At 43.4% G+C, this 25,054-nt stretch overlaps 2 protein-coding genes and 1 pseudogene across 3 annotated transcripts in view; all 3 read right to left on the bottom strand.

Annotated features, from left to right (window-relative positions):
- Positions 1–3,709: 3,709 nt before the first annotated feature.
- Positions 3,710–25,054, bottom strand: part of LOC309353070 (uncharacterized protein) — a gene marked incomplete at its 5' end in the record, with an annotated part of 87,686 nt that continues 66,341 nt past the window's right edge. Inside the window, 2 exons of the mRNA XM_081882079.1 lie at positions 3,710–3,867; positions 5,362–5,700. Of these exons, the coding sequence (XP_081738205.1) occupies positions 3,786–3,867; positions 5,362–5,700 (421 nt within the window). The remainder of the gene's footprint in view (positions 3,868–5,361; positions 5,701–25,054) is intronic.
- On the bottom strand, positions 9,685–13,264 carry LOC309352783 (disintegrin and metalloproteinase domain-containing protein 20 pseudogene; annotated as a pseudogene). The gene has a single exon. The product of its transcript is annotated as a disintegrin and metalloproteinase domain-containing protein 20 pseudogene (transcript).
- LOC309352818 (disintegrin and metalloproteinase domain-containing protein 20-like) lies at positions 18,218–21,529 on the bottom strand. The gene has a single exon (XM_081881668.1). The coding sequence runs from the start codon at positions 20,402–20,404 to the stop codon at positions 18,320–18,322; it is 2,085 nt and encodes a 694-aa protein (XP_081737794.1). The 5' UTR covers positions 20,405–21,529; the 3' UTR covers positions 18,218–18,319.

Below are 25,054 nucleotides of genomic sequence, written 5' to 3'. Positions count from 1 at the left end.
TTCATCGTCTATGAGGAATTGCGCCTATTTTTCAAAAACGGGACGCCACTTCCATCATCTAAATCCCAAATGTTATACATAAAACCCAAAGCGGTCCCACAAAGACCCGCCTGCGCGCCAGGAGGGGTGGGCAGAGCCGAAGCAGCACAGGCCAGGGCGGTCGCCTCATCCATCAGCTCCTCGTCAATTTTATTCTTTTATTTTACGCATGAAACGCAGCATGCAAACTTTGGTCGTCTCGGCTCCCTGGCTACTAAACCGCCGCTTGGGGGAGGACTTGGACCAGCTGAGGCTTGGAGGGAGCAGGCTGACACTCTTGAGGCAGGGGAGAAATCCTGTCCTGTGGATCGCAGCAAGCGAGGGAGAGAAGTCTAGATCTCTCAGCTCTGAGGGAAACGGCTTGAAGAGCTTCGTGGTTCCGGGAGCCGTGACAAAAACGGCTGGAGCGACCCGAGGTCGTGACGGAGATTGTTAGAGGAACCCCTACGAGGAAAACTGATACCCTGAGCCCTCTGCCAACGGTAAAATGCAAGGATTTTGTTTTGGGTTTTTGCTGTATTCTGGAGGAATGGGAAGCTATGGTAGCTGTATGAAGATGTCACTGGTAGACTACAATCCTAGATCTATTTACGTAGGAGTAAGTCCCATTAAATCCAGTGTGAATTTCTTTTGAGTAGGCATATGTTATACCACTGTTAATGGTATGGTTACCTTATGACTTCTGGTTTGTTTGATTCACATTGTGTTGTATGAAAGAGGAAGGTAAAAGGTGTGTGTGTACTGATTTTAGGTTGAAAAATCAATTGTAAACATATTATCATTAAAAATCCTTTCTTTTCTGTTACAAAAAGCTTAGCCTTCATTTTCATTTTCCTGTTTTGCTGAAAAAGCAAAGCCTTCTGGCACTATAAAGATGAATATATTTACTATGGCATTAACTTTCATGAATTACTGTCCACTTCATCCAATACATGAAGTGTTACACAGTGTTATGGAGGTTACTTTTGGAAGGATTGTGAAGAGTGAGGTCATAGTAGTCATTAGGGGATTTGGAACATGGGTCTTCAGGATGCTGGTGACACTCAAATCTATGGGCAGTATTCAATTACTATGTCCAATCAGTGTAAGGATAGCTGCCTGTGTAGCATGACTTCCCCCATCCTCCCCCTGTATGGCCTCCCAAAATCTGCTCCAGAGAGTTGAGGGAACTCTAGAACAGATTGGGGCACACTGGGGGAGCGGGAGCAGGGAGAGACAACATTCTGCTGCTCAAGAACATTCACTAAATGCTATTCTGCATTCCACTGTTTCTTCATGGCATCTTAAATCTTGTGTTGTCATGCAGGAACTGGGCACAGTGGTACCTGGGAGCAGTGGTGGACTGGAAAAAGGTCTAGAAACAGAGCTGAACAAATTACTTGCTTGTTAAGGATGGGGTTGTAGTCCCTTCGTAGCAACGGGTATGTGACTTGGGGGTGCACCACCTTTGTTACTGGACATCCAAGTTGCTTCAGTGACTAGGAGTGTCTTCTGCCAGCTTCAGCTGGTGTGTCTGCTATAGCTGTTCCTGGATAGCAAAACCATACTAGTCTAGTTACCGTATTTTTCGCCCTATAGGACGCACTTTTTCCCCTCCAAAAATGAAGGGGAAATGTGTGTGCGTCCTATGGGGCGAATGCAGGCTTTCGCTGAAGCCTGGAGAGCGAGAGGCGTTGGTGCGCACCGACCCCTCTCGCTCTCCAGGCTTCAGGAAGCTATCCGCAAGCCTCGCATGCCCGGCAGGAGGTCCCGCCGGACGCGCGAGGCTTGGGGCGGCAGCCTGCAGCCCGAAGCAGGGGCCGAGCTGCGGAGCCCACCCCCTGCTTCGGGCAGATGTCCGCAAGCTTCGCGTGCCCGGCGGTACGTCCTGCCGGGCGCGCAAGGCTTGGGACAGCAGCCTGCAGCCCGAAGCAGGGGGCGAGCTGCGGAGCCTGCCCCCTGCTTCGGGCAGATGTCCGCAAGCCTCGCGCACCCGGCGGGAGGTCCTGCTGGGCGTGCAAGGCTTGGGGCGGCAGCCTGTTCTGGGGGCTGGGGTCGGGGGAAGCTCTGGCCTCCCCCGCGCCAGCCCCCGCGCCTGGGGGGGAAATAATTTTTTTCCCTTTATTTCCCCCCCCCCCAAAAAAACTAGGTGCGTCCTATGGGGTGGTGCGTCCTATGGGGCGAAAAATACGGTAATGGTTACCTCCAGATAGGGTTACTGCAATATGCTCCCTCTGGGGCTGCCCTTAAAACTGGTATAGAAGCTGTAGCTTAGTGCAGAATGTAGCAGCGAGGCTGTTGAAAGGGGTGCTCTACTAATAACATATGTATAACCAGGGGTGGTGCATCCCATTTTGCCACTTGAGGTGAAATGGTGCCGTGCTGCCCGCATTGCTGCCAGCACTGCCTCTTCTCCACCCACCTCCGCCAGCTGTAGTGCCAATATCTTAGCTCAATGAGCTCTCATGAGATTTTGTCCATTGGAGTGGATGAGGTGCCTGCGGGGACAGCACCTTGGGGGCTTCACCCCCACCTCATGGATGGGCCGGCCATGCATATAACACCTAACTGAAAGAGCTGCACTGACTTCCAGTATGCTACTGAGTCAAGTTTAATGTCTTGCTGTTAGTATATAAAGCCTTGAACAGCTTGGCATCACGCTACTTCTAAGAATGCCTTACCACTTGTATGCTGCTGGTGGTCACTTCATTTTCAGGAGAGACACTCCTGGTAGTACCATTTGCTCCCAAGGTTTGTCTTAGGTTCATTAATAGCAGGGCTTTTAGTGATGTGGCGCCTGCCCATTGCAATATGCTTCCAGTGAACATCAAGAAGATTCCTGTACTAGTGGCATTTAGGTGCCTGCTTAAAGCTTATCTTTCCAACCAGTGGCTTTCCCTGAAGGTTGAACCAGCAATGTTGATGTACTAATCTGATCTATTCATTTAAGATGTATTTGTTTTCTCAATGTAATTTTATTGTTGACCAAATCTCGTAGAATTGTAGAGTTGGATGGGACCACGAGGGTCATTTAGTTCAACCCCTTGTAATGCAGGAGTATTTTGCCCAACATAGGGCTCAAACCCACAGCCCTGAGATTAAGAATCCAATGCTCTACTGGCTGAGCTATCTCTTTGCCCGATAATGGTGAAGAACCCTAGGTCAGTGGTAGAACATCTGCTTTGTATGTATAATGTCTCAGGTTCAATCCCTAACATTTCCAGGTAAGGCTAGGAGAGACCTCAGTCTGAAATCCTGGAGACTATCAGTCAGTATAGACCAGGCATAGGCAAACTTGGCCTTCCAGATGTTTTGGAACTACAACTCACATCATCTCTAGCTAACAGGACCAGTGGTCAGGGATGATGGGAGCTGTAGTCCCAAAACATCTGGAGGGCCAAGTTTGCCTGTGCCTGGTGTAGACAATACTGAGTTAGATGGACCAAAGGTCTGACTTAATACAAGGCAACTTCCTATGTTCTTATTTTATGTCATTCATTATCATGGTTGTTTTTTTAAAAAAAAACATTGGTGTTACAGATTGCTTTGAAAGTGTTTATGTGTATATGTATATGCACACATATATACATATTGTGGGGTTTTTTCAGTGAGTGCAATATTTTATCTGGAGATAAATTACATCAAAGATCAGTTTAAAAATGCTAATGAAAACCTTACAGACACAAATATATATGTTTTGCATATTACTCTACTTAATTTCCTTTCTCAGTTTTTGATATAGCGAGTGCATTGTTCACTTCTCTGATCTACTGTGTGCTTACTTCCTGCATTGATTCTATTGGATGGATTCTTGAAATCAGTCTTCTTAAGTGATATAGCAGTATAGTCCTGTAAAACAAAGTCAGGCCAATAGCAGCAAAAATGACAAATGCAGTTCCTACAATAATTGCTATCACGGTACCACTCATGCCTTGTGGAGCTGGTCCACTGTCAATGCTGCCACCGTAGCCTTTATTGAGACAGTCAGGAGGAGCCCAGCCATAATCACAATGACAATGTTTGTGGTTGTTGCATTTCCCCCGATTATGGCACTTTGACACATTACAATCATACTTCAAGAGGGACATGCTCTTGCATTCCCTACTAATGCACAACATGCCAGTCCCACAAGGGGTGCCATCTCTCACTGCTGCTGTATCGATTATATCCATTCCAAAGTGGTAATCTGCACCCCAGCATTGGGTACTGCCAATTAAGGTTTGAATTATGGTGCTGTGTTCCACCAAAGAAGGAAGTGTCTGCACGTTAGTGCACTGGATTTGCCCACACAGGACATTCTCAGCATTACATTTCTTGTAAGTTCCAAGTCCCAGGCCACAGTTGCCAAAGCGATCACCACGAGCATTCATTACTTTGAAGCAATTGTCTGAAGCAGCTGATGCTTTCTTGCCAAAGATCATTTTGCACTGCTCACTGTGAGTAGCGCAATTCCCATGATAACAGTGTACAGCACTATTGCATGGGGCACCATCTTGCATATAAACATCTTCAGGACACAATTGTGATGATCCGTTGCAGTACTCAGGAAGATCACAGTTGCTAGTTTTCGCTCTGCAAATAGTTCCAGCTGGAAGATACTGACACTTAGTGCAGCACTGTCCAAAAGCACAAATGGCACCTGGACTCCGCCTACAATTAGATTGGCAACATGGATCTGACTTACACTTAGCTGGTGAGCCACAGTCGCATTGCTCTTCATCTTCCACTATTTCGTTGCCACAGTAATTGAGATTATTTTTTTGACCAGCTGTTGGTGGAGTGAGCAAGCAGTTAGAGTTCCTTAGTTTATAATAATCGATATAACTGCAATTGCTAAACTGATCGACTTCATCTGGAAAAGCAGCCATAATGCAGGATTTTCGTTCACAAGTACAGTATGTTCCATCATGTTGCATGCCAAGATTATGTCCTAATTCATGGGCAAAAAGCACAGCAAAAAAGGACACACTGTAACCCACATAAGATTCAACACCAGATGCCCAGTGAGAGCTACAAATTGTTGCTGTGAATGCTAATCCAGCTGTCTGTCCATACAGCTTATGTACAAATAAGTGACCGGCATCATTAGGTAAATGTTTATTTAGTGTGTTTTTTCTCCAAGTATTGAAAGTTTCAAGTAATTGTGACATTTTATCAGCAATTGCTATGAGGTTCTTTTCTGACCATATCTCCAAGCCAGCTACAGACAAAACAACACCAAGAGGCTTAAAGAATGCATTGGCAGTATGGACTATCTCTAGAACACGTGCACTGGTCAAAGTTTGATTTCTCCCAAGCTGTATATATAGTTTTTGTTCCACCACAATTGCAACTTCTACATACCTGGAGTCTGTCCACCAGTCATTTTCAGAACGTTTGGCTGGTAAATGCTCTCTCTCCGGGATCATGGCCTCTTGACGACGTTGTTCTTCCTCTGTTAGCCCACACCTCATACGGATAGCATCCTCCTTTTCTTCCAACCTATATACCATGTGCTGAAAAGTAGTAGATCCCTGAATAGGCTCAATTTCATAGGTGTCATTTTCTAAGTGCAGCAGACCCCTGAGGCCCCCTGAACAAGTGCTGAGGGTAACCCAAGAGGAAGGCTTGCCTTGGACAAAGCCACGGTAGAAGCAGTCATCTCTTATGAAAGGATAGTCCGTCTGGAGGTCCCCTTCCTTACTGTAAGTGAAGACAGGGAAATGTTTAGGGACAAAGCCCCTCTTTTGCTTGAGATGAATCACATACTCTTTTCCCTCAATTTGCAATAGGTAGGTGACATCATGGGGATTTTGTTCTCCATATCTAGGGGTCAATTTCTTTGGAATGGTCACCTCATAAGAGGCATATCTAAAACCCTGTGGTGGTTTCTGATCTGCATTCTCACTCACAACATTGAATGAAATCAGCACTAGCAGCCACACATGGTGGCTAGTCATTTTCCCTGACAGTGGAAAGCAACCTCCAGAATACAGTACCCTGCTCTAGCTTTCTATCCCAGCCCCAAAAGCCTCCCACAACTCAGCTGAGAGCAGACCAGAAAGAAGATGAGAAGGTGGTTGTATGTGAGCTAGACAAGGAAAGGGAGGATTCTGACCCTGGCAACAGTCACTGCAGTTACCTTTAGAATGTAGGCGGAGCCTGGAGAATCAGAGAAATAATAGAATGGAGAATAGGGAAGCACATGGTGGAAGGGGAAAGGTGTAATAGAGATAGCTGGGTTAAAGGGTTATGGGAAGAAGAGGAAAGTGCAATGGGAAGTTGAGAAGCAGGGGACCAAGAAATGGGAGATAGTTCAATATGTTGACAGTGTAATAATAGACATGTATGGCATGCAGGATTTGGGGTAGGTGCAAAACATCCATTTGATGAAGGGAATTTTACTAATATTCTGAGAGTAGACTGGAGGATGTGGTATATGCGGATATAACCCATGGGTTAGTACCTAGGTTCCCCCCTCCCCTTTGTATTTAGATCTTGGTCAAGTTCTCACCCAGGAAAACCTGGGACCTTAGGAGTTAAAAGACCCCTTTTTAGTGTAAGTGAAGACTGGTACATTTTTAGGGACAAGGCCCCTCTTTTGCCTGAGCTTCAGCACATGGCTCTTTCCCTCAAACTGAGCAGCTAGGTAATGTCTCGGGGTTCTTGTTTTCCACATCTGGAGGTCAGTTTCATTGGGATGATCACATTGTAAGAGCTATGCCTAAAGTCCTGAGGCAATGTCTGACCATTGGACTCACTGAGTCTCCTCCATAGGATCATTATCAACACTTTGTCTGATAGGAAAAAGTCCTCTAGACTAGAGCACCCCACTCTGGTGCAGAATGGGCAGCGGATGAGGAAATATATTCTGTTCCTTGCAAGGAGCTAGTAGCTTTACAATTGGAATGTAGGTGGAGCTTGGTAAAGGACAGAGCAGAATGGTGAGAGAGTAGGTTATAGTTTGAATGTGCATGGAGCTTGGTCAGTGATGGATAGAACAAAATGGAGGAAAATGGCAAAGGAAAGGGAAAGGTGCCTGAAGATGACTGGCTGAAAGCATTTCAGGAAGAAGAATTAGGTGTGATAGGAACATGAGATGCAACAGATAAAAAACAACAACAGAGAAACTGACAATGGAGTAACAGAGATGTGTGGTATGGATTTACAGAAAGACACTGTAGCCACATTACTAAACATTCTGGGAGTACACATTGTTTTCTTGGTACATGATTTGAAGGAATCATGTAGCACATAAACAGGAACAACCTCTACCAGCAGAATATGGGATGTGAGGAGCAGCAGGTTGTAATGAGTATACAGCAGAAGTGATACTGGATGCAAGTTGCTGCAGCTCAGCCTCCCCCAGACTTTAAAATGTATATGTATTTATTTATGACTAGAAAAACCTATCAAAAAAATAATTCCTTTTTTAAAAAAAGACAGTCTTCAGATAGGATCAAACATTTGGGCCAGTAGGCAAAATCTTTGTATTAATAAACCATTCATCTTATTGCTTTGTCGAATACAACCCTTGTTGAACGTACAGGCTAGTCTGGTGAATTGGTTGTGGTCAGAGTTGAGTTGGCAGAGAGCCAGTCAACTGAGCTTCCCATCTCTTGTGGTTGGGGAGGGGCATTGGGCATGATCCATAGTCAAATAAGAGGACCTCTGGGGGCTTAGGCAGGCCACTGTGCATCCAAGTTTCATGTGAGATAGCCTACCAGTACAGCCCACGCTAGTGTGGGTAGTGTGCTAAATGAGCACAAAGATTCTGCATGCCAGTGAAAGCTGGGTTTGTGTTAGGAGGGAATAAGTTAATAACAATTATATGTGATGCATTCTGAAGTGTGGGGGATTTTAAGTGGAAATCCTAACCAACCTCAGACCCTCCTCTAAACTGCTTGTCAAACGCTAAATAACTTAAATTGCCCTCTCAGACCTCCTCCTAGACCAAATTAAGTACCCAGTTGCCTTTCAAAGAAATCAAACATACGTTGTACATGACCCAGATTAAATCACTGACTACTGTATTTTATGCTCTCACCCACCCTCAACTACAAGCAATCAGATGACATACACATACATCAGCAATCAGTTGAAATGTTTTGTTGTGGAACTCCACTTGTTATCTCTTATTGATAAACACAAGATTTCCATATACTGATGTGACAGGAATACAAATTACCATACATCCAAATGCAATTCTTAAGAACTGATGAAAGACTTGCAAAGTCAAATATATCTGCATATTTCCCTTTCACACTTTTTATATATTCTGTCATTGTTCAGTTCAGTAATCTTCCTGATTGTGTTCAGTTGGATGGGTTCTTCCCTGTCTTCTCCAGCATTGCATCAGTCCATATCTCAAATAAACACACAGGCAAACATAGTGATGTTAAATTCTAGAGAATAATCTTTTGAAGAATATTCTCAATTAATGAGAATATTAGAGAATTCCCATTTAGAATAGGAGAATATTCATTTTAATGCATTGGAAATGATATTAGTTAATATACATGTTTATTTATGGGTAAACTTGTTCAGATGGCAAACAAAAACTGTACAGATACTTTTATTTAATGGGGCAATGTGATGAATTCATATTCTTTGATAAATAAAAATATAGAAATGTCAACTGTTTAAATCAAGGCCACTTCACATGCTGTTACACATAATTGTATAGGTACTTTAAGTGTATAAAGCATTAAAGCTACTTTATGTAAAAAACAAAACAAAACACTGTATGACCAAGGGTATAGAATTGCTAAGAATAAGGTCACACCAAAATATTTAAAAGGCTATTACATATACAGTGGTACCTCGGGTTAAGTACTTAATTCATTCTGGAGGTCCGTACTTAACCTGAAACTGTTCTTAACCTGAAGCACCACTTTAGCTAATGGGGCCTCCTGCTGCCGCTGCGCCGCCAGAGCACAATTTCTGTTCTCATCCTGAAGCAAAGTTCTTAACCTGAAGCACTATTTCTGGGTTAGCGGAGTCTGTAACCTGAAGCGTATGTAACCTGAGGTACCACTGTAGTTGAAATACATACGAATTCAAATGTTCATGAAATTAAATGAATAGCATTTTTAAAACTAAAAAAATAAATAAATAATTCTGTAGCTCACATTTCAGAACTGCCAATGATGCCCAGTAATGTAACTCATTTTTCATTACTTACACTGGCAATATCACAGCTTGACTTATTATTTACTAGATTTTTTTAATGTGGGTTGTAAAACTGGTTCTTACATTTGAATTTACAGTTTGTGGAGAATATTCTCTGGATAATTTTCTAGCAGAGAATATTCTCACTGCTATACAGTAGCTGGTGTGTGCCTAGTGATGTGAGGTGAGAATATTATTGAGAATGAGAATATTCACAAGAATATTCTCATTCTCAATAATATTCTCACCTCACATCACTAGGCACACACCAGCTGTAGCGCTAATAACAAATTCAATTCCTTCAGCAGTTCCTGCAATGACAGTGTCCTGGTTTGGTGGAGGAGGGCCACTGTCAATGCTCCCACAATAGCCTTCATCTACACATGAATGGCACATTCTAGCATTCCCCTTAATATACATCATGCTCTTGCCACAAGGAGTCCTCTCTCTCACTGCTCCAATATCAGGTTTAGACAGTCAGGAGGGGCCTAGCCAGAAACACAATGACAATATTGGTAGTTGTTGCATATTCACCTATAATGGCACTTTGTGACATTACAATCATATTTCAAGAGGGACCACCCTCTTGCACTCGACATTAATACACATCATGTTCTTGCCACAAGGAGTCCCATCTCTCACTGCTCCAATATCAGGTATACCCTTCCACTGTGGTAGTCTGTTCCCCAGCAGTTCTCATTGCCAATAAGTGTATTAACTATGGTGCCACATTCTGCATGATATGGTCCATTATTACATGCACATCTGTTTGGCACATTCAATGCATTGTTCAATTCTGTGATTTAGTCTGGACTTTCTTCTTTTTTAATATCTTGCTCATGCTTTCTTTCTCTGAATCTGACAAACATTTCTCTCAAGTGCTTCCTGAAATAAATACCCAGAACAACAAGAACACAAAAAGCAAATATAATTACTCCTATAATTGCTGCTGTGCTGGAATTTGGGCTAAAAATATTCTGTGGTGGAGGGGGTCCACTATCAATGCTGCCACCATAGCCTTCACTGAGACAATCTGGAGGAGCCCAGCCATAATCACAATGACAATGTTTGTAAGTGTTGCATATACCCCTATAGTGGCACTTTTTGAAATGACAATCATAGTTCAAGAGGGATACACTCTTGCACTGCCTATTAATGCAAATCATATCAGTGCCACAAGGAGTCCCATCTCTTACTGCTCCAATATCGAGTATTTGTATCCCACTGTGGTAGTCAGTACCCCAGCATTGTCTATCTCCAGATTGTGTTTGAATTATAGTGTTATGCTGCTCTAAAGAAGGTAATTCGTCGATATTATCACATTGGATTCGACCACACAGGAGACTCGTAGCATTACATTTCTTATAAATTCCATGTCTAAGGCCGCAGTTGCCAAAGCGATCCCCTCGACCATTCAGTTCATTGAAGCAAGCCTTTGAAGCAGCTGTTGCTTCCATGCCAAAGATCATTTTGCACTGCTCACTGTGAGTTGTGCAATTTCCATGATAACAGTATACACCATCACTACACGGGGTGCCATCTTGTACATAAACATCTTTAGGACACCACTCTGAAGTCCCATTGCAGTACTCAGGAAGATCACAGCTGCTAACCTCTTGTCTGCAGACATAATGAGCTGGAAGATACTGACACTCAGCACAACACCGTCCGAAAGCACAAGTGGCACCTGGGCGCAGCATGCAGTTAGACTGGCAACATGGATCCAACTTGCATTGATCTGGTGAACCACAGTCACATTGCTCTCCATCTTCCACTACTTTGTTACCACAGTGTTTGAGCTTATACATTTTATCAGGCTCTGGTGGGATTAACAAACATGGAGTGTTCCTTAGCTCAAAATAATTCTGATAACTGCAATTGCTAAACTTATCAGTGTTTGCCTGAGCTGCAGCCATAATGCAGGCATGTCGTTCACAAGTACAGTATTTTGAATCATGCTGCATGCCAAGATTATGTCCTAATTCATGAGTAAATGTATTAGAAAAATCAGACAAACTATAACCAACATATGATTCAACACCACATGCCCGATCAGTCCAACAGATTGTTCCTAAATATGATAATCCTCGCGTACGTCCAAAGCCCTTATATACAAATAAATGAGCAGCATCATTTTCTAGATGTTTATTTAGGGTGTTTGTTCTCCAGTCATTGAAATTGGAAAGCAGGGTGTAAATGTTGTTATCAATCACAATGAGGTTCTTTTCTGACCAAATCTCCAATCCAACAAGAGTCACGACGACACCAAGTGGCTCATATAATGAATTAGCAACATGAATGACATCTAGAACTCGCATAGCAGCAACAGTTTCATTTCTATCAATTCTCACATATCTTTCGTAATCCACAACAATTGCAACCTCTGCGTAACGGGTGTGTGTCCACCAACCTCCTTCTGGAGCACCCCTAGCCACTATATTCTCTGTTTTTTGGATCATGGTCTCTTGATGCCTTTGCTCTTCTTCTGTTAACCCACATGTCATACGTGCAGCACCCTCTATTTCTTCCAACCTATACATCACATGTTGAGAAGTAGATCTCTGCACAGGTTGAATTTCATAGGTGTCATTTTCTAAATGCAGCAGACCCCTGAGGCCCCCTGAACAAGTGCTGAGGGTGACCCATGAGGAAGGCTTGTCTTGTACAAAGCCACGGTAGAAGCAGTCATCTCTGATGAAAGGATAGTCCACCTGGAGGTCTCCCTCCTTACTGTAAGTGAAGACAGGGAGGTGTTTAGGGACAAAGCCCCTGTTCTGCTTGAGATGCACTACATGGCCTTTCCCCTCAATCTGCAGTAGGTAGGTGACATCATGATGTTCTTGTCCATACCTAGGGACTAGTTTTCTTGGGATGGTCACCTCGTAAGAGGCATACATAAAGCCTTGTGGTGGTTTCTGACCTGCAGTCTCACCCAAAATATTCAACAAGATCAGCACCAGTTGCCATGTGTGGTGGTTAGTCATTTTCTCTGACTGGGAAAGCAACCTCCAGAGCATCCTGCTTTGGCTTCTTATCCCAGCCCCAAAAGCTTCCCACAGTTGAGAGCAGACCAGAAAGATGAGAAGGTGGTTGTTTATGAGACCATCAAAGAAAGGGATGGTTCTGTCCATAGCAACAGTCATTGCAGTTACCTTTAGAATGTAGGTGGAGCTTGGAGAATCAGAGAAGGAATAGAATGGAGAATGGGGAAGCACTTGGTGGAAAGGGAAAGACGTTGCAGAGATGGCTGGGTGAAAGGGACACAGGAAGAAATGGGTGCTCACTCTTTTCAGGTGGGCAGCAGTTGCAGCCCCTTGCTCTCTGTTGCCATCCTGGCTGTCAACTCATGCATGTTTGTCAACTGTTTTGGGAATTCCCCCAGCCAGCATGTTCTCAGGGTGGAACTTCTCTTCTTAACCCCAGCTTCAAAGGGGCCAATCAGAGGCCCCACCAGTTGGGCAGTGCCTTGCTAGCTAGCCAAACATTGGCTTCTGCCATGCCTGCACCAGGCAGCAACACCTTAAAAGAGCTCTCTGCACTTGCCTTCTGCAGCATTGTCGGTCAAAGAGCAATCTTACCCTTCCTCCCTTATATCTAATTGTTTTTTACTTATGTAGGTCAATGTCCTATAATGCTTAACCATATTTCACTTTTCAGGTTGCTGCTTTAACCCTGCTTTATTCCTTAGGTTGTATTCCATCTAACTGATTTTGATTCCTTATGCCTTCCTTGCTATGGTTGCTAGGCGGGAAGGAATTTGCCTGCAGATGAACTGGACCATCTTGAGGTTTTGCCTTCCCCACAGCAAAACATCACAACTTTTAGTGATTAAAGCACTGGGTGGAATCCAAGTCTTCAGGTTTTGGGTAAAGTGGTGTATCACCCTGTCCTGACCCAGGAACATATTCCGGGTTACCCATTAGACAGATCTCGGTGGATGTATCTGTCCAGAAGCCAAGAATGAGACTGATGGGCCATAGAGCTTTCAGCGGTGACCCTAGATCAGCAACTTGGTGAGGCCATAATCTTTGGCACTACCCTGAAAATGTTCCAGCACCTCTGGCAGAAGGCTTCCCAGAGTGGCTGGGGCAACCTAGTCCAAACGGGCAGGGTACAAATAATAAATTATTATTATTATTATTATTATTATTATTATTATTATTATTATTATTATTTATAAGGCTGGAATAGATATACACCCAATGCCTGAGCCAAAATTCCACCTATACCTGTGATCAATAAAGTTGTGGACATTTTTAATCCAAACCACTGTCTGTGCACGTTTGGTCTATTACATCTTAATTTGGTCACATGCTGGGAGGGGAGGCATTGTGACTGGGACTGCAAATTAAGTGCAATGGGAAGTTGAGAAGCAAAGGACCAAGAAATGGAAGAGAGTCCAATAAAGTGACAGTAGAAACACAGGCATGTAGGGCATGCAGAATTTGGGGTATGCACATAGCATGTATTTGATGGGGACCTCCATTTTCACTATTTTCTAACATTCTGAAAGTAGATGGGAATAGGCAGATATAACCCTTATGTCAGTAACTAGGAATTATTTTCCTATTGTATTTAGAACTAGGTCAAACCCTCATTCCGTAAAACCTAGAATCCCACAAATGTTTGAATAACATGGCAAATGTGATCTCAGAACCACTGGCAGTCATCTTTGAGAATTCCTGCAGAACAGGCAAAGTCCCGGCAGACTGGAGGAGGGCAAATGTTGTCCCTAATTTCAAAAAGGGGAAAAGAGAGGACCCAAATAATTACCGCCCAGTCAGCCTGACATCAATACTAGGGAAGATTCTGGAGCAGATAATTAAGCAAACAGTCTGTGAGCACCTAGAAAGGAATACTGTGATCACCAATAGTCAGCATGGATTTCTGAAAAATAAGTCATGTCAGACTAACCTGATCTCGTTTTTTTTTTGACAGAATTACAAGCCTGGTAGATGAAGGGAACGCAGTGGATGTAGCCTACCTTGATTTCAGCAAGGCATTTGACAAGGTGCCCCATGATATTCTTGTAAAGAAGCTGGTAAAATGCGGACTTGACTATGCTACCACTCAGTGGATTTGTAACTGGCTGACTGACTGAACCCAAAGGGTGCTCATCAATGGTTCCTCTTCATCCTGGAGAAGAGTGACTAGTAGGGTGCCACAGGGTTCTGTCTTGGGCCCGGTCTTATTCAACATCTTTATCAACGACTTGGAGGATGGACTCAAGGGCATCCTGATCAAATTTGCAGATGACACCAAACTGGGAGGGGTGGCTAACACCCCAGAGGACAGGATCACACTTCAAAACGACCCTGACAGATTAGAGAACTGGGCCCAAACAAACAAGATGAATTTTAACAGGGAGAAATGTAAAGTATTGCACTTGGGCAAAAAAAATGAGAGGCACAAATACAAGATGGGTGACACCTGGCTTGAGAGCAGTACATGTGAAAAGGATCTAGGAGTCTTAGTTGACCACAAACTTGACATAAGGCAAGTGTGACGCGGCAGCTAAAAAAGCCAATGCAATTCTGGGCTGCATCAATAGGAGTATAGCATCTAGATCAAGGGAAGTAATAGTGCCACTGTATTCTGCTCTGGTCAGACCTCACCTGGAGCACTGTGTCCAGTTCTGGGCACCACAGTTCAAGAAGGACACTGACAAACTGGAACATGTCCAGAGGAGGGCAACCAAAATGGTCAAAGGCCTGGAAACGATGCCTTATGAGGAACGGCTAAGGGAGCTGGGCATGTTTAGCCTGGAGAAGAGGAGGTTAAGGGGTGATATGATAGCCATGTTCAAATATATAAAAGGATGTCACATAGAGGAGGGAGAAAGGTTGTTTTCTGCTGCTCTAGAGAAGCGGACACAGAGCAATGGTTCCAAACTACAAGAAAAAAGATTCCACCTAAACATTAGGAAGAACTTCCTGACAGTAAGAGCTGTTCGACAGTGGAATTTGCTGCCAAGGAGTGTGGTGGAGTCTCCTTCTTTGGAGGTCTTTAAGCAGAGGCTTGACAACCATATATCAGGAGTGCTCTGATGGTGTTTCCTGCTTGGCAGGGGGTTGGACTCGATGGCCCTTGTGGTCTCTTCCAACTCTATGATTCTATGATTCTATGAATAGCAGTTCTTCCATCTCCACTTACCTGAAGTAAGGCCCAAATGACCATATTTATTCAGCTTAGCAAACCACATTAACAAGAGACTGGTAAAATAGACAAAACCATAAAGTTATCCCAAAGTTCAAAACTGCCCACCTCCTCCCAAGGTTTCAGTGTAATCCTTTGACTTTGTTTGTTCATGGTTGATTCAAGGATGCAGTCATGATGTGGGGTCCATTGTAATTTGCAAGAAGATGCATCAACTTGATAGTGTTGTAATATAATATCTCCAGTATGTCAATCTGGGTGCATTACAAATACTTTAGGCAATCAGTGACGGGTGCAGATTTGTATTCCAACCAGCCAGTGGCGTAGCGTGGGTTGTCAGCACCCGGGGCAAGGCAAGTAATTTGCGCCCCCTAACCCATGGATTTGCGCCCCCAACCCGTGGATTTGCACCCCCTAACCCGTGGATTTGCCCTAACCCCAGATGTTGCGGCCGGTGCGGCCGGCCCCCCCTGCACCCCCCACGCTACGCCACTGCAACCAGCAAGCAGCAGCAAATCATTCCTGTAGCAACTTCTGGTCTTTGCACCATCAGCCAATTGTAAATGCAGGTGAGATCCCAGATGTCGATGTGACTCAAACACGTTCCTTCTTGGTAGAGATTTCAGCCAGGAAGAAAGTGCCCACTTATAGTGATTTTGGCTGATAGTAGTTACAGCACAGGTCTTTACTGCAGGAGTTAGCAGATCTCCAAGCTCTCGGCACATCAATAGTACATCTAACAGCAAGCAACAAATCTTCATTTCACAAAGGAAGACCATTTTAATCTTCAGCAGAATTTAACCCTTGCACTGCCGGGGGCACTTGTGCTTAGGGTGAAATGAGCTCTTTCAAAACTTATTGAGGGTTACTGGAGAGGAGGCAAAAGTGTCCCAAGCACTCATTTGTTGCTGAACATATATCAACAGTTAAAGTTAAGCATATGTTACAGCTCCACCAAACATGCAAATCAGCCTCCTTCACAGGGATGCATCTTGGGTTTCTTACAATAAGAGTGCGGTACCAGACTTAACCATTTGGCAGCATCTGTTTCTCTGTACACACAGGCGTAGGCTCTATCAGGAAGATGTGAGTTGCAAGGCACAGTAGTGGAAGTAATAACTATTGAAGTAATAACAAATTTAGGTTGCTATAGCTAATATTTGACAACTGGATTTATCAGTTTAGTGCTTTCAAATGTTTATTTGTCTGTTATTTATATAAACATGTCTCTGAACAACAAACACTACAGATAAAATCACAGAATTTTTTTTAAATGTGCAGTCACCAGATCAAACAGGATAAACAATAAAAGACAGCGAGGAGGAGATACCATTGCCCAGAAATAGCCACAGCAGTGTGTGACCCAAGTAATATCTCACAATCAAGAAAACACCCTTAAAAAATTCACTAAACAGATCTTTGCAAACTGCCTGGAGTGTATAACAATTATACATTGTGAAGTTTCTCATACCGCCACCTTTGCCATATGCCTTGCCTATACTGCAGTGCTCCAACATTATTCCTCCTTGACAGTGGGAAGCAACAGCATCCACACAGAGGAGACACTCTCATCCCCATAGGCAGGTAAGCTTTGTGTTGGTTGAAGCCAGGCACTCCACTCTATAAATATTGCCATTGCTAGCCTTACAGGAGCAACCCTCAAGGGCAGGAGGGAGTAGCAGGGAGATGTGAGGGGGGGAGAAATGGGGGTGGGTGGGTAAATTAAGCCTGTTAGGATGCCAACCATGAGGGTTGCCTGTTGGACAAAATAGCAGGGGAAGGTTGGTCATATGGGTTGCTGAGAGAAGGTGGGTCAACAGGACTCTTTGGTACATGCATGACTATTGGTTCATGCAGTACTTCTCCTGGTTTGCTTAAGTGTACCTGAACTCAGGGCGAGCCTCCACCCTTTGCTACCCACCTGTCAAAATGGCCCACATGGGGGAGCTCAACATCTGACCCACTGATTATCATCACCTGTTCCCAACACAAGCAGTTCTACAAATAAGGCCTCCTCTTCCTCCAGCCCGAGTCTCCTGGCATCTATGATTGGGGCGCAGGAGTGAGAGAGGCAAATGGTTGATGATGTGTCAGATCGTTAAGTACTTATGGAATTCCCTGTTGTATTTGCAGTCTGCGTTTGAGATCTTGGAACTCTCTTTTCCTCCTGACTCAATCTTTTCTCTTCTTTTTTTGCAAGGCATGAAAAAGATGAGGTCTCGTTCCCCATCACTGCCATATGGAGTGAGCCACTGGAGCAGGAATGCTGTCAGTTTGTGTTTGTGGCTGCCTTTATTGCATGGTCTGTTTCCTCCCTTTCACTGCTCATCTTTCCCTTCAATGTGTGTGGCTGAAGGTTTAGCACTTCCCGTCAGAACCACATCTTGATCCCTTATTCCATTGTCCCAGAGGGCTGTGTGAGCGACTAAAATACCTGCCTGTAAGACTTACAGTAGTTGGGTCATTGCTGGCTCCAGCGTTGATAGATCGGGGGATGCTATAGCATCATCTTATGTGTGTTATGATGCACAATGTGTATTGGGAAGAGGCATTCGCATAGCAGCAGTGCTTATGAAAGTTTCTGTGGGGAAATAATGATATTGGGAAATGTGGCTTTTGCTCAGTGTGCAGTTAGTTATCCATTCCAGAAAACAGATGTTTCCCTCGGTATATAGTGGAACAACATTTCAGAGGATTAGAGGATAGATAGCCTTGATAAAAAGCAGGTTTCTTACCTGTTGATGAGTCCAAGATTTTCATAAACTGATTTGCTAAGGAGAGTAACTCCACAAAAGTAGTGAAATAATAATACTCAAAAGCTTTCAGACTCAAAGTTACATTTTTGTAAAATACTGCCTATTATTTTCTTTGTATATTTTTTATACAATGTGCATTGTTGACTTCCATGATTTATTGTGGGTTTTACTCCTGTTTAGATTCAGTTTGAAGGAATCTTGAACTCAGTCTTTTAAATTAGTTTCTCAGTCCATTTCCCTTAAACCAACACTAACAGAAGGAAAAGGATAGATACAATTCCTATAAAAATTCCTACTTTGTAGCCAATTCTGCGTGGTGGAGGGGGGCCACTGTCAATACTGCCACCATAGCCTTCATTGAGACAATCTGGAGGAGCCCAGCCATAATCACAATGACAATGTTTGTAAGTGTTGCATCTTCCCCGATTATGGCATTTTGTCACATTACAATCATATTTCAAGAGGGACACACTCTTGCACTCCCCATTAATACACATCATCCTCTTGCCACAAGGAGTCCCATCTCTCACTGCTCCAATATCAGGTATCTCCATTCCAATGTGGTAGTCCGTACCCCAGCATTTCCTATTGCCAATGGGTATTTGAAATATTGTGCTGTGTTGTTTCAAAGAAGGTAACTTAGTAATGTTATCACACTGAATTCGACCACACAAGCTATTGGTAGCATTACATTTCTTATAAGTGCCATGTCTAAGGCCACAGTTGCCAAAGCGATCACCTCGGGCATTCATCTCTTTGAAGCAAACCTCTGAAGCAGCTGTTGCTTTCTTGCCAAATATCATTCTGCACTGTCTGTTATGGGTTGTGCAATTCCCATGGTAACAGTATGCACCATCCCCGCATGGGGCACCATCTTGTACATACACATCTTCAGGACACCATTCTGAAGTCCCATTGCAGTATTCAGGAAGATCACAGCGGCCAACATTCTGTCTGCAAACAGAATGAACTGGACGATACTGACACTTAGCACAGCAAAGTCCAAAAGCACAAGTAGCAGCAGAACGCAGCATACAATTAGATCGGCAACATGGATCTGACTTACATTCACGTTTTGAACCACAGTCACATTGTTCTCCATTTTCCACTACTTTGTTGCCACAAGATGTGATTTTCTGCATTCTATAAGGGTCTGGTGGAATTAACAAGCAATGAGAGTTCCTTATTTTGTAATAATCTTTATAACTGCAATTACTAAATTTATCAGCGTTAGCTTGATCTGCAGCCATAATGCAGGCATGTCGATCACAAGTACAGTATCTTCCATCATGTTGCATGCCAAGATTATGTCCTAATTCATGGGCAAATGTGTTAGAAATATGGAACAAACTGGAAGTCATATAGGATTCAACACCAGATGCCCAAAGGGTACTACAAACTGTGCCTATGTATGCTAATCCAAGTGTACTTCCAAAACTCTTATATACAAATAAGTGAGCAGCATCATTCTTTATATGTTTAACTAGTGAGGCTGTTCTCCAACGTGAGAAACTCCTAAGTGTGTCATTTATACTGTTAGTAACTTGAATGAGGTTCCTTTCTGACCATATCTCCAGTGCAGATATAGACAATTCAACAGAAAATGGCTCATATAGTGCATTGGCAGTGTGGAGGACATCCAGAACTTGCATAACAATACGACTTTCATTTCTGCCAAACTTGACATATCGTTCATGTTCTACCACAATTGCAACCTCCACATACCTAGTGTGTCCCCACCAGCCTTCACCAGCAGCACTGTGGGTCAGTATATTCCTTGTGGTTTGCATCATGGCCAGCTGATGGCTTTGCTCTTCTTCTGTTAACCCACACCTCATGCGGATAGCCCCAGCCTTTTCTTCCAACCTATACACCACGTGTTGAGAAGCAGAAGATACCTGAACAGGTTCAATTTCATAGGTGTTATTTTCAAAGTGCAGCACACCCCTGAGCCACCCTGAACAAGTGCTGAGGGTAACCCAAGAGGAAGGCTTGCCTTGTACAAAGCCATGGTAGAAGCAGTCATCTCTGATGAAAGGATAGTCCATCTGGGGGTCCCCCTCCTTACTGTAAGTGATGACAGGGAGTTGTTTAGGGACAATACCCCTCTTTTGCTTCAGCTGCACCACATGACCCTGCCCCTCAATCTGCAGCAGGTAGGTGACATCACTGGGTTCTTGTTGTCCATAACCATAGGTCAGTTTTCTAGGAGTGGTCACTTCATAAGAGGCATACCTATAACCCTTCGGTGGTGTCTGACCTGCAGCCTCAACCAGGGCATTCCGTAGTATCAGTATTAACAAGCTGGCAGAATTGCTGATCATTTCCACCAAGAGACAAAAATTTCTGCTAAATTACTCTACTCCAGCTTCTTATACAGGGCAAGGAAGCCCTCTGTAGCTGCAGGTGGGCCTGTAGCAAGACTGGAAGGAGACTGCATGTGGGATAAAGAAGGAGGATGATTCTGACCATAGCAACAGTGAGTAGAATCACTTTTTGGAATGTGGGCGGAGTTTGAAGTATCCATGATGGAACAGAATGGGAAAATAACAACAGAGGGTGTCTAGTAATGGTGGGAAATACTTTCTGGCTGGGAGACCACATTGGCCTGCCAATGGGGAGATATCAAATTTGACAGGTGAGTAGGGCTGCCCACCCATCAGTCACCTGGCATTATAGTGACATCGGGGGATGCTGCTGTGCTTTGAAGCCCTGAGTTGAAGGACTTTAAAGTGTGTGGCTCTTTGAAAGCCCTTTGCAAGCAGCCTCATGCTGCTGCATTAAACCTCTGGAATTTGGATGTTTAAAGCAGAAGTGCAAGGCTGTTTGCTAAGTGCTTTGAAACAGCCCCATGCTGCTCTTTGAACCTCTGGTTTTCCAAAGTTCAAACAGCAGTGCAGAGGTGTTTGAATGTCTGGTTGTTATGTACATTAACCACTAAATTTACATTATCCCTGACATATACACAAAAAAAGGCACAAAAAGAATGGCAAGAAAATGACAAATTTCTTATGGGCAGGGGGAAATGCCAAATAAGTATCTTTAGGAAATACGTAGGTTTGAGTATCCTTTACTCTGCAATATTATTGTGTAAATACTTTTGTGAATTACAAGTTGGTTTACGAGAGATGATTTAAATATTTATGTTTATACTGCAATAACAAAAACAAATTGACAGATTTCTAAAATACATTGGGTGCAATTTTGGTACATTATTGCACCCCAAAGCAACCATTCATGTTTTGCGAGATAGACACATGATGGTGCTGAGACTCACAGAGCTTTCATCCAAAATTTTATAGAGAGAACTCTGAGAGATCCCTTCCTTTGTTTGCCTTGGCAGGAAGCTATAGCACTATATACGTCCTTGCTGCCTAGGCATCTCTCTTCATTATGCCTCCAAGCTGACCACACATGCATGTCTGAGCTCTGCAGCTGACACACCATTTTGAAAATATTATTATTATTACTATTACTATTATTATTAATACACTGCCCATCTGACTAGGTTTCCCCAGCCACTCTGGGTAGCTTTCAGCAAAATATAAAAACACCATAAAACATCAAACACTAAAAGCTTTCCTATAGAGGGCTGCCTTCAGATGTCTTTTAAAAGTTAGATAGCTGTTTATTTGTTTGACATCTGATTGGAGGGCATGGCACATAGGGTGGGCGCCACTACCAAGAAGACCCTCTGACTGGGTTCCTATAGCTTCAATTCTTGCAGTGAGGGAACTGCCAGAAGGTCCTCAGAACTGGACTTATGTGTCCAAGCTGAACGTTGGGGGTGGAAATGCTCCTTCAGATGTACAGGGCTAAGACCGTTTAGGGTTTTGATGGTCAGCACCAACACTGATTTGTGCTTGGAAACGTACTGGGAGCCAATGTAGACAGTTTAGGACTGGTGTTATGTGGTCCCGGCAGCTATTCCCAGTCACCAGTCTAGCTGACACATTATGGATTACAGCTGAATATTATCCTGCAATACAGCTGGATACCATCCTGGAGTGAATACTCTGAATAATCTTTATATCCATAATTGACAGATGGCGAATCAGAAGTCCTTTTTATTTATTTCTCTTTTCTCTCTATTTTTTATTATCTTTATTTCTGTTATTTCTTTTCTGTCCACTTCACTCTTGCTTGTTTTGTTTTGTGACATCTTCTCTGGGTTAATGAGGGTTTGCACAGGAAGGTGACAGATGAATGGTGAAGGACCCTGTGTGAGAGGCAGGGAAGAGAAGATCTCCCAGAGTGGGAGGCTGGGAGAAGAAAGGGAAGCCCCCAGGTGAGAGCTGGGAAGTTCCACCCTTTTTGTGTGAGACAAGGGTAAAGATCTACCTCTGGTAGAGGGCTTTTTATTCCTCCTTTCTCTCTTTCTCTTTCTCTTTCTCTTTCTCTTTTCTTTTTCATTGTTTTCTTTTTTATTCAGTTTATATTTTATTGTATTGTATGCCGAAAGGTTTCAATAAAAAAAATAAAGAAAAAAGACTGAGGCACTGTTAGTAGGTGGTTCCCTAGACCAGATGGATGGGAGATCGCCTGCTCTTGATGGGATTATACTCCCTCTGAAGGTGCAGGTACGTATCTTGGGGGTACCTCTGGATCCTTTGCTGTCACTTGAGGCTCAGGTGGCCTTGGTAGCATGAAGTGCCTTCCATCAGTTTCAGCTGGTGGCCCAGCTATGCCCTTATCTGGACAGGTATAGCCTCACTTCTGTAGTCTATGCCTTGGTAACCTCTATGTTAGTTTAATATAATGAAATGCTTAAATATTCAAATATATATCTACATACACAGTCTGTTGCTTCCTCTGTATCTGGCAAGTTGTCCATTGCTCTTTTCTGTGATTTGCTCCAGAATCCAAACTTATTAATTGTGCTGATGGACTCTTCCACTTAAATGTGAAAACTTCTATCTCAGTCTTTTCTGGAAATAAATACCTAGGCCAACACCAACAACAGTAGCAGAAATGACTAATCCAAGTACATCTGTAGTTCCCGCTCTGCTGGCACTACGATTCCAAATGTACCCTCGTGGAGCGGGCCCACTGCCACCAAGACCTTTGTTTAGACAGTCAGGAGGGGCCCAGCCAGAAACACAATGACAATGTTGGTAGTTGTTGCATATTCCCCTATAATGGCACTTTGTGACATTACATTCATTCCTCAAGAGGGATATACTCTTGCACTCCCCATTAATACACATCATGTTCTTGCCACAAGGGGTGCTACCTCTCACTGCCCCAGTATCCGCTATCTCCAGTCCACTGTGATAGTCTGTACTACAACACATCTTGTTTCTAATTTTCGTTTGAATTATGCTGCTGTGTTTCTTCAAAGAGCATAATACACCAACATTTTCACAATGGATTCAGCGACACAGAATATTCTTAGCACTGCATTTCTTATAATTTCCATGTCTAAGGCCACAGTTGCCAAAACAATCACCTTGACCATTCATATGACTGAAGCAAGTCCTTGAAGCACCAGTTGTTGCCAAATATCATTTTACACTGCCCACTGTGAGTTGTGCAATTTCCATGTTAGAAGTATACACCATCACTACACGGGGTGCCATCTTGTACATAAACATATTCAGGACACCACTCTGAAGTTCCATTGCAGTACTCAGGGAGGTCACAGGGGCTTCTCCTATCTCTGCAGACATAATGAGCTAGAAGATACTGACACTCAGCACAACACTGTCCAAAAGCACAAGTGGCACCTGGGCGCAGCATGCAATTAGACTGGCAACATGGATCCAACTTGCATTGTTCTGGAGAACTACAGTCACATTGCTCTCCATCTTCCACTACCTTGTTGCCAGAGAATGGAGATTTAAACATTTTATCAGAGACTGGTGGAATGGATAAACATGGATTGTTCCTTAGCTTGTAGTACTCATTGTAACTGCAATTGCTAAACTTTATCAGAGTTTGTGTGAAATGCAGCCATAATGCATTCAGGCCGATCACGTTTACAGTATTTTCCATCATGTTGCACACCAAGATTATGTCCTAATTCATGAGTAAATATGACAGAAAATTCGAACAAACTAAAACCCATATATGATTCAACACCAATTGCCATATATTGATTGTGAATCGCTCCTAGGAAAGCTTTTCCAGGTGTAAAGTCAAAATTCTTATTTATGAATAAATGAGAAGCATCATTTTGTATATGCCTAGTGAGTGATTCTCTTTTCCAGAGATTAAAATTCTCTAGTGCAATATCCATATCATTAACAACTTTTATGGGGTTCCTTGCTGACCATATATCCAGTGCAGCTATAGACAACTCAACAGCAAGTGGCTCATATAGTGAGTTTGAAGTGTGGATGACATCCAAAACTTTCATAGTAACATGACTTTCATTTCTGTTAAACTTGACATATAGTTGATGCTCTATCACAACTGAAAGCTTCACATACCGGGTGTGTGCCCACCAGACTCCTACAGCAGCACTTGGGGCTGCAGAATTCTTTGTATTTTTGGATCAAGGCCACGTGTTGAGAAGCAGCAGCAGGCGCCTGGATAGTTTCAACTTCATAGGTGTCATTTTCTAAGTGCAACAGACCCCTGAGGCCTCCTGAGCAAGTGCTGAGGGTGACCCAGGAGGAAGGCTTGTCTTGTACAAAGCCACAGTAGAAGCAGTCGTCTCTGATGAAAGGATAGTCCGTCTGGAGGTCTCCCTCCTTACTGTAAGTGAAGACAGGGAGGTGTTTAGCAGTGAAGCCCCTCTTCTGCCTCAGATGCACAACATGGACCTTCCCCTCCGTCTACAGCAGGTATGTGACATCATGGAGTTCTTGTAGTCCATATCTGGGGGTCAGTTTTCTTGGGATGACCACTTCATAAGAAGCATATCTAAATCCATGTGGAGGTTTCTGACCTGCATTCTCACTCAAAACATCCCATGAGATCAGCAGCAGCAACCAGGCAAGTTCATTAGTCATTTGGCCTGACGGGTGAAT

This window comes from Podarcis erhardii, assembly GCF_964252035.2.
Source record: "Podarcis erhardii genome assembly, chromosome: 1".
Lineage (NCBI taxonomy): Eukaryota > Metazoa > Chordata > Lepidosauria > Squamata > Lacertidae > Podarcis > Podarcis erhardii.
The sequence above is the reverse complement of the archived record's forward strand: the minus strand, read 5'-3'. Positions and strand labels throughout refer to the sequence as shown.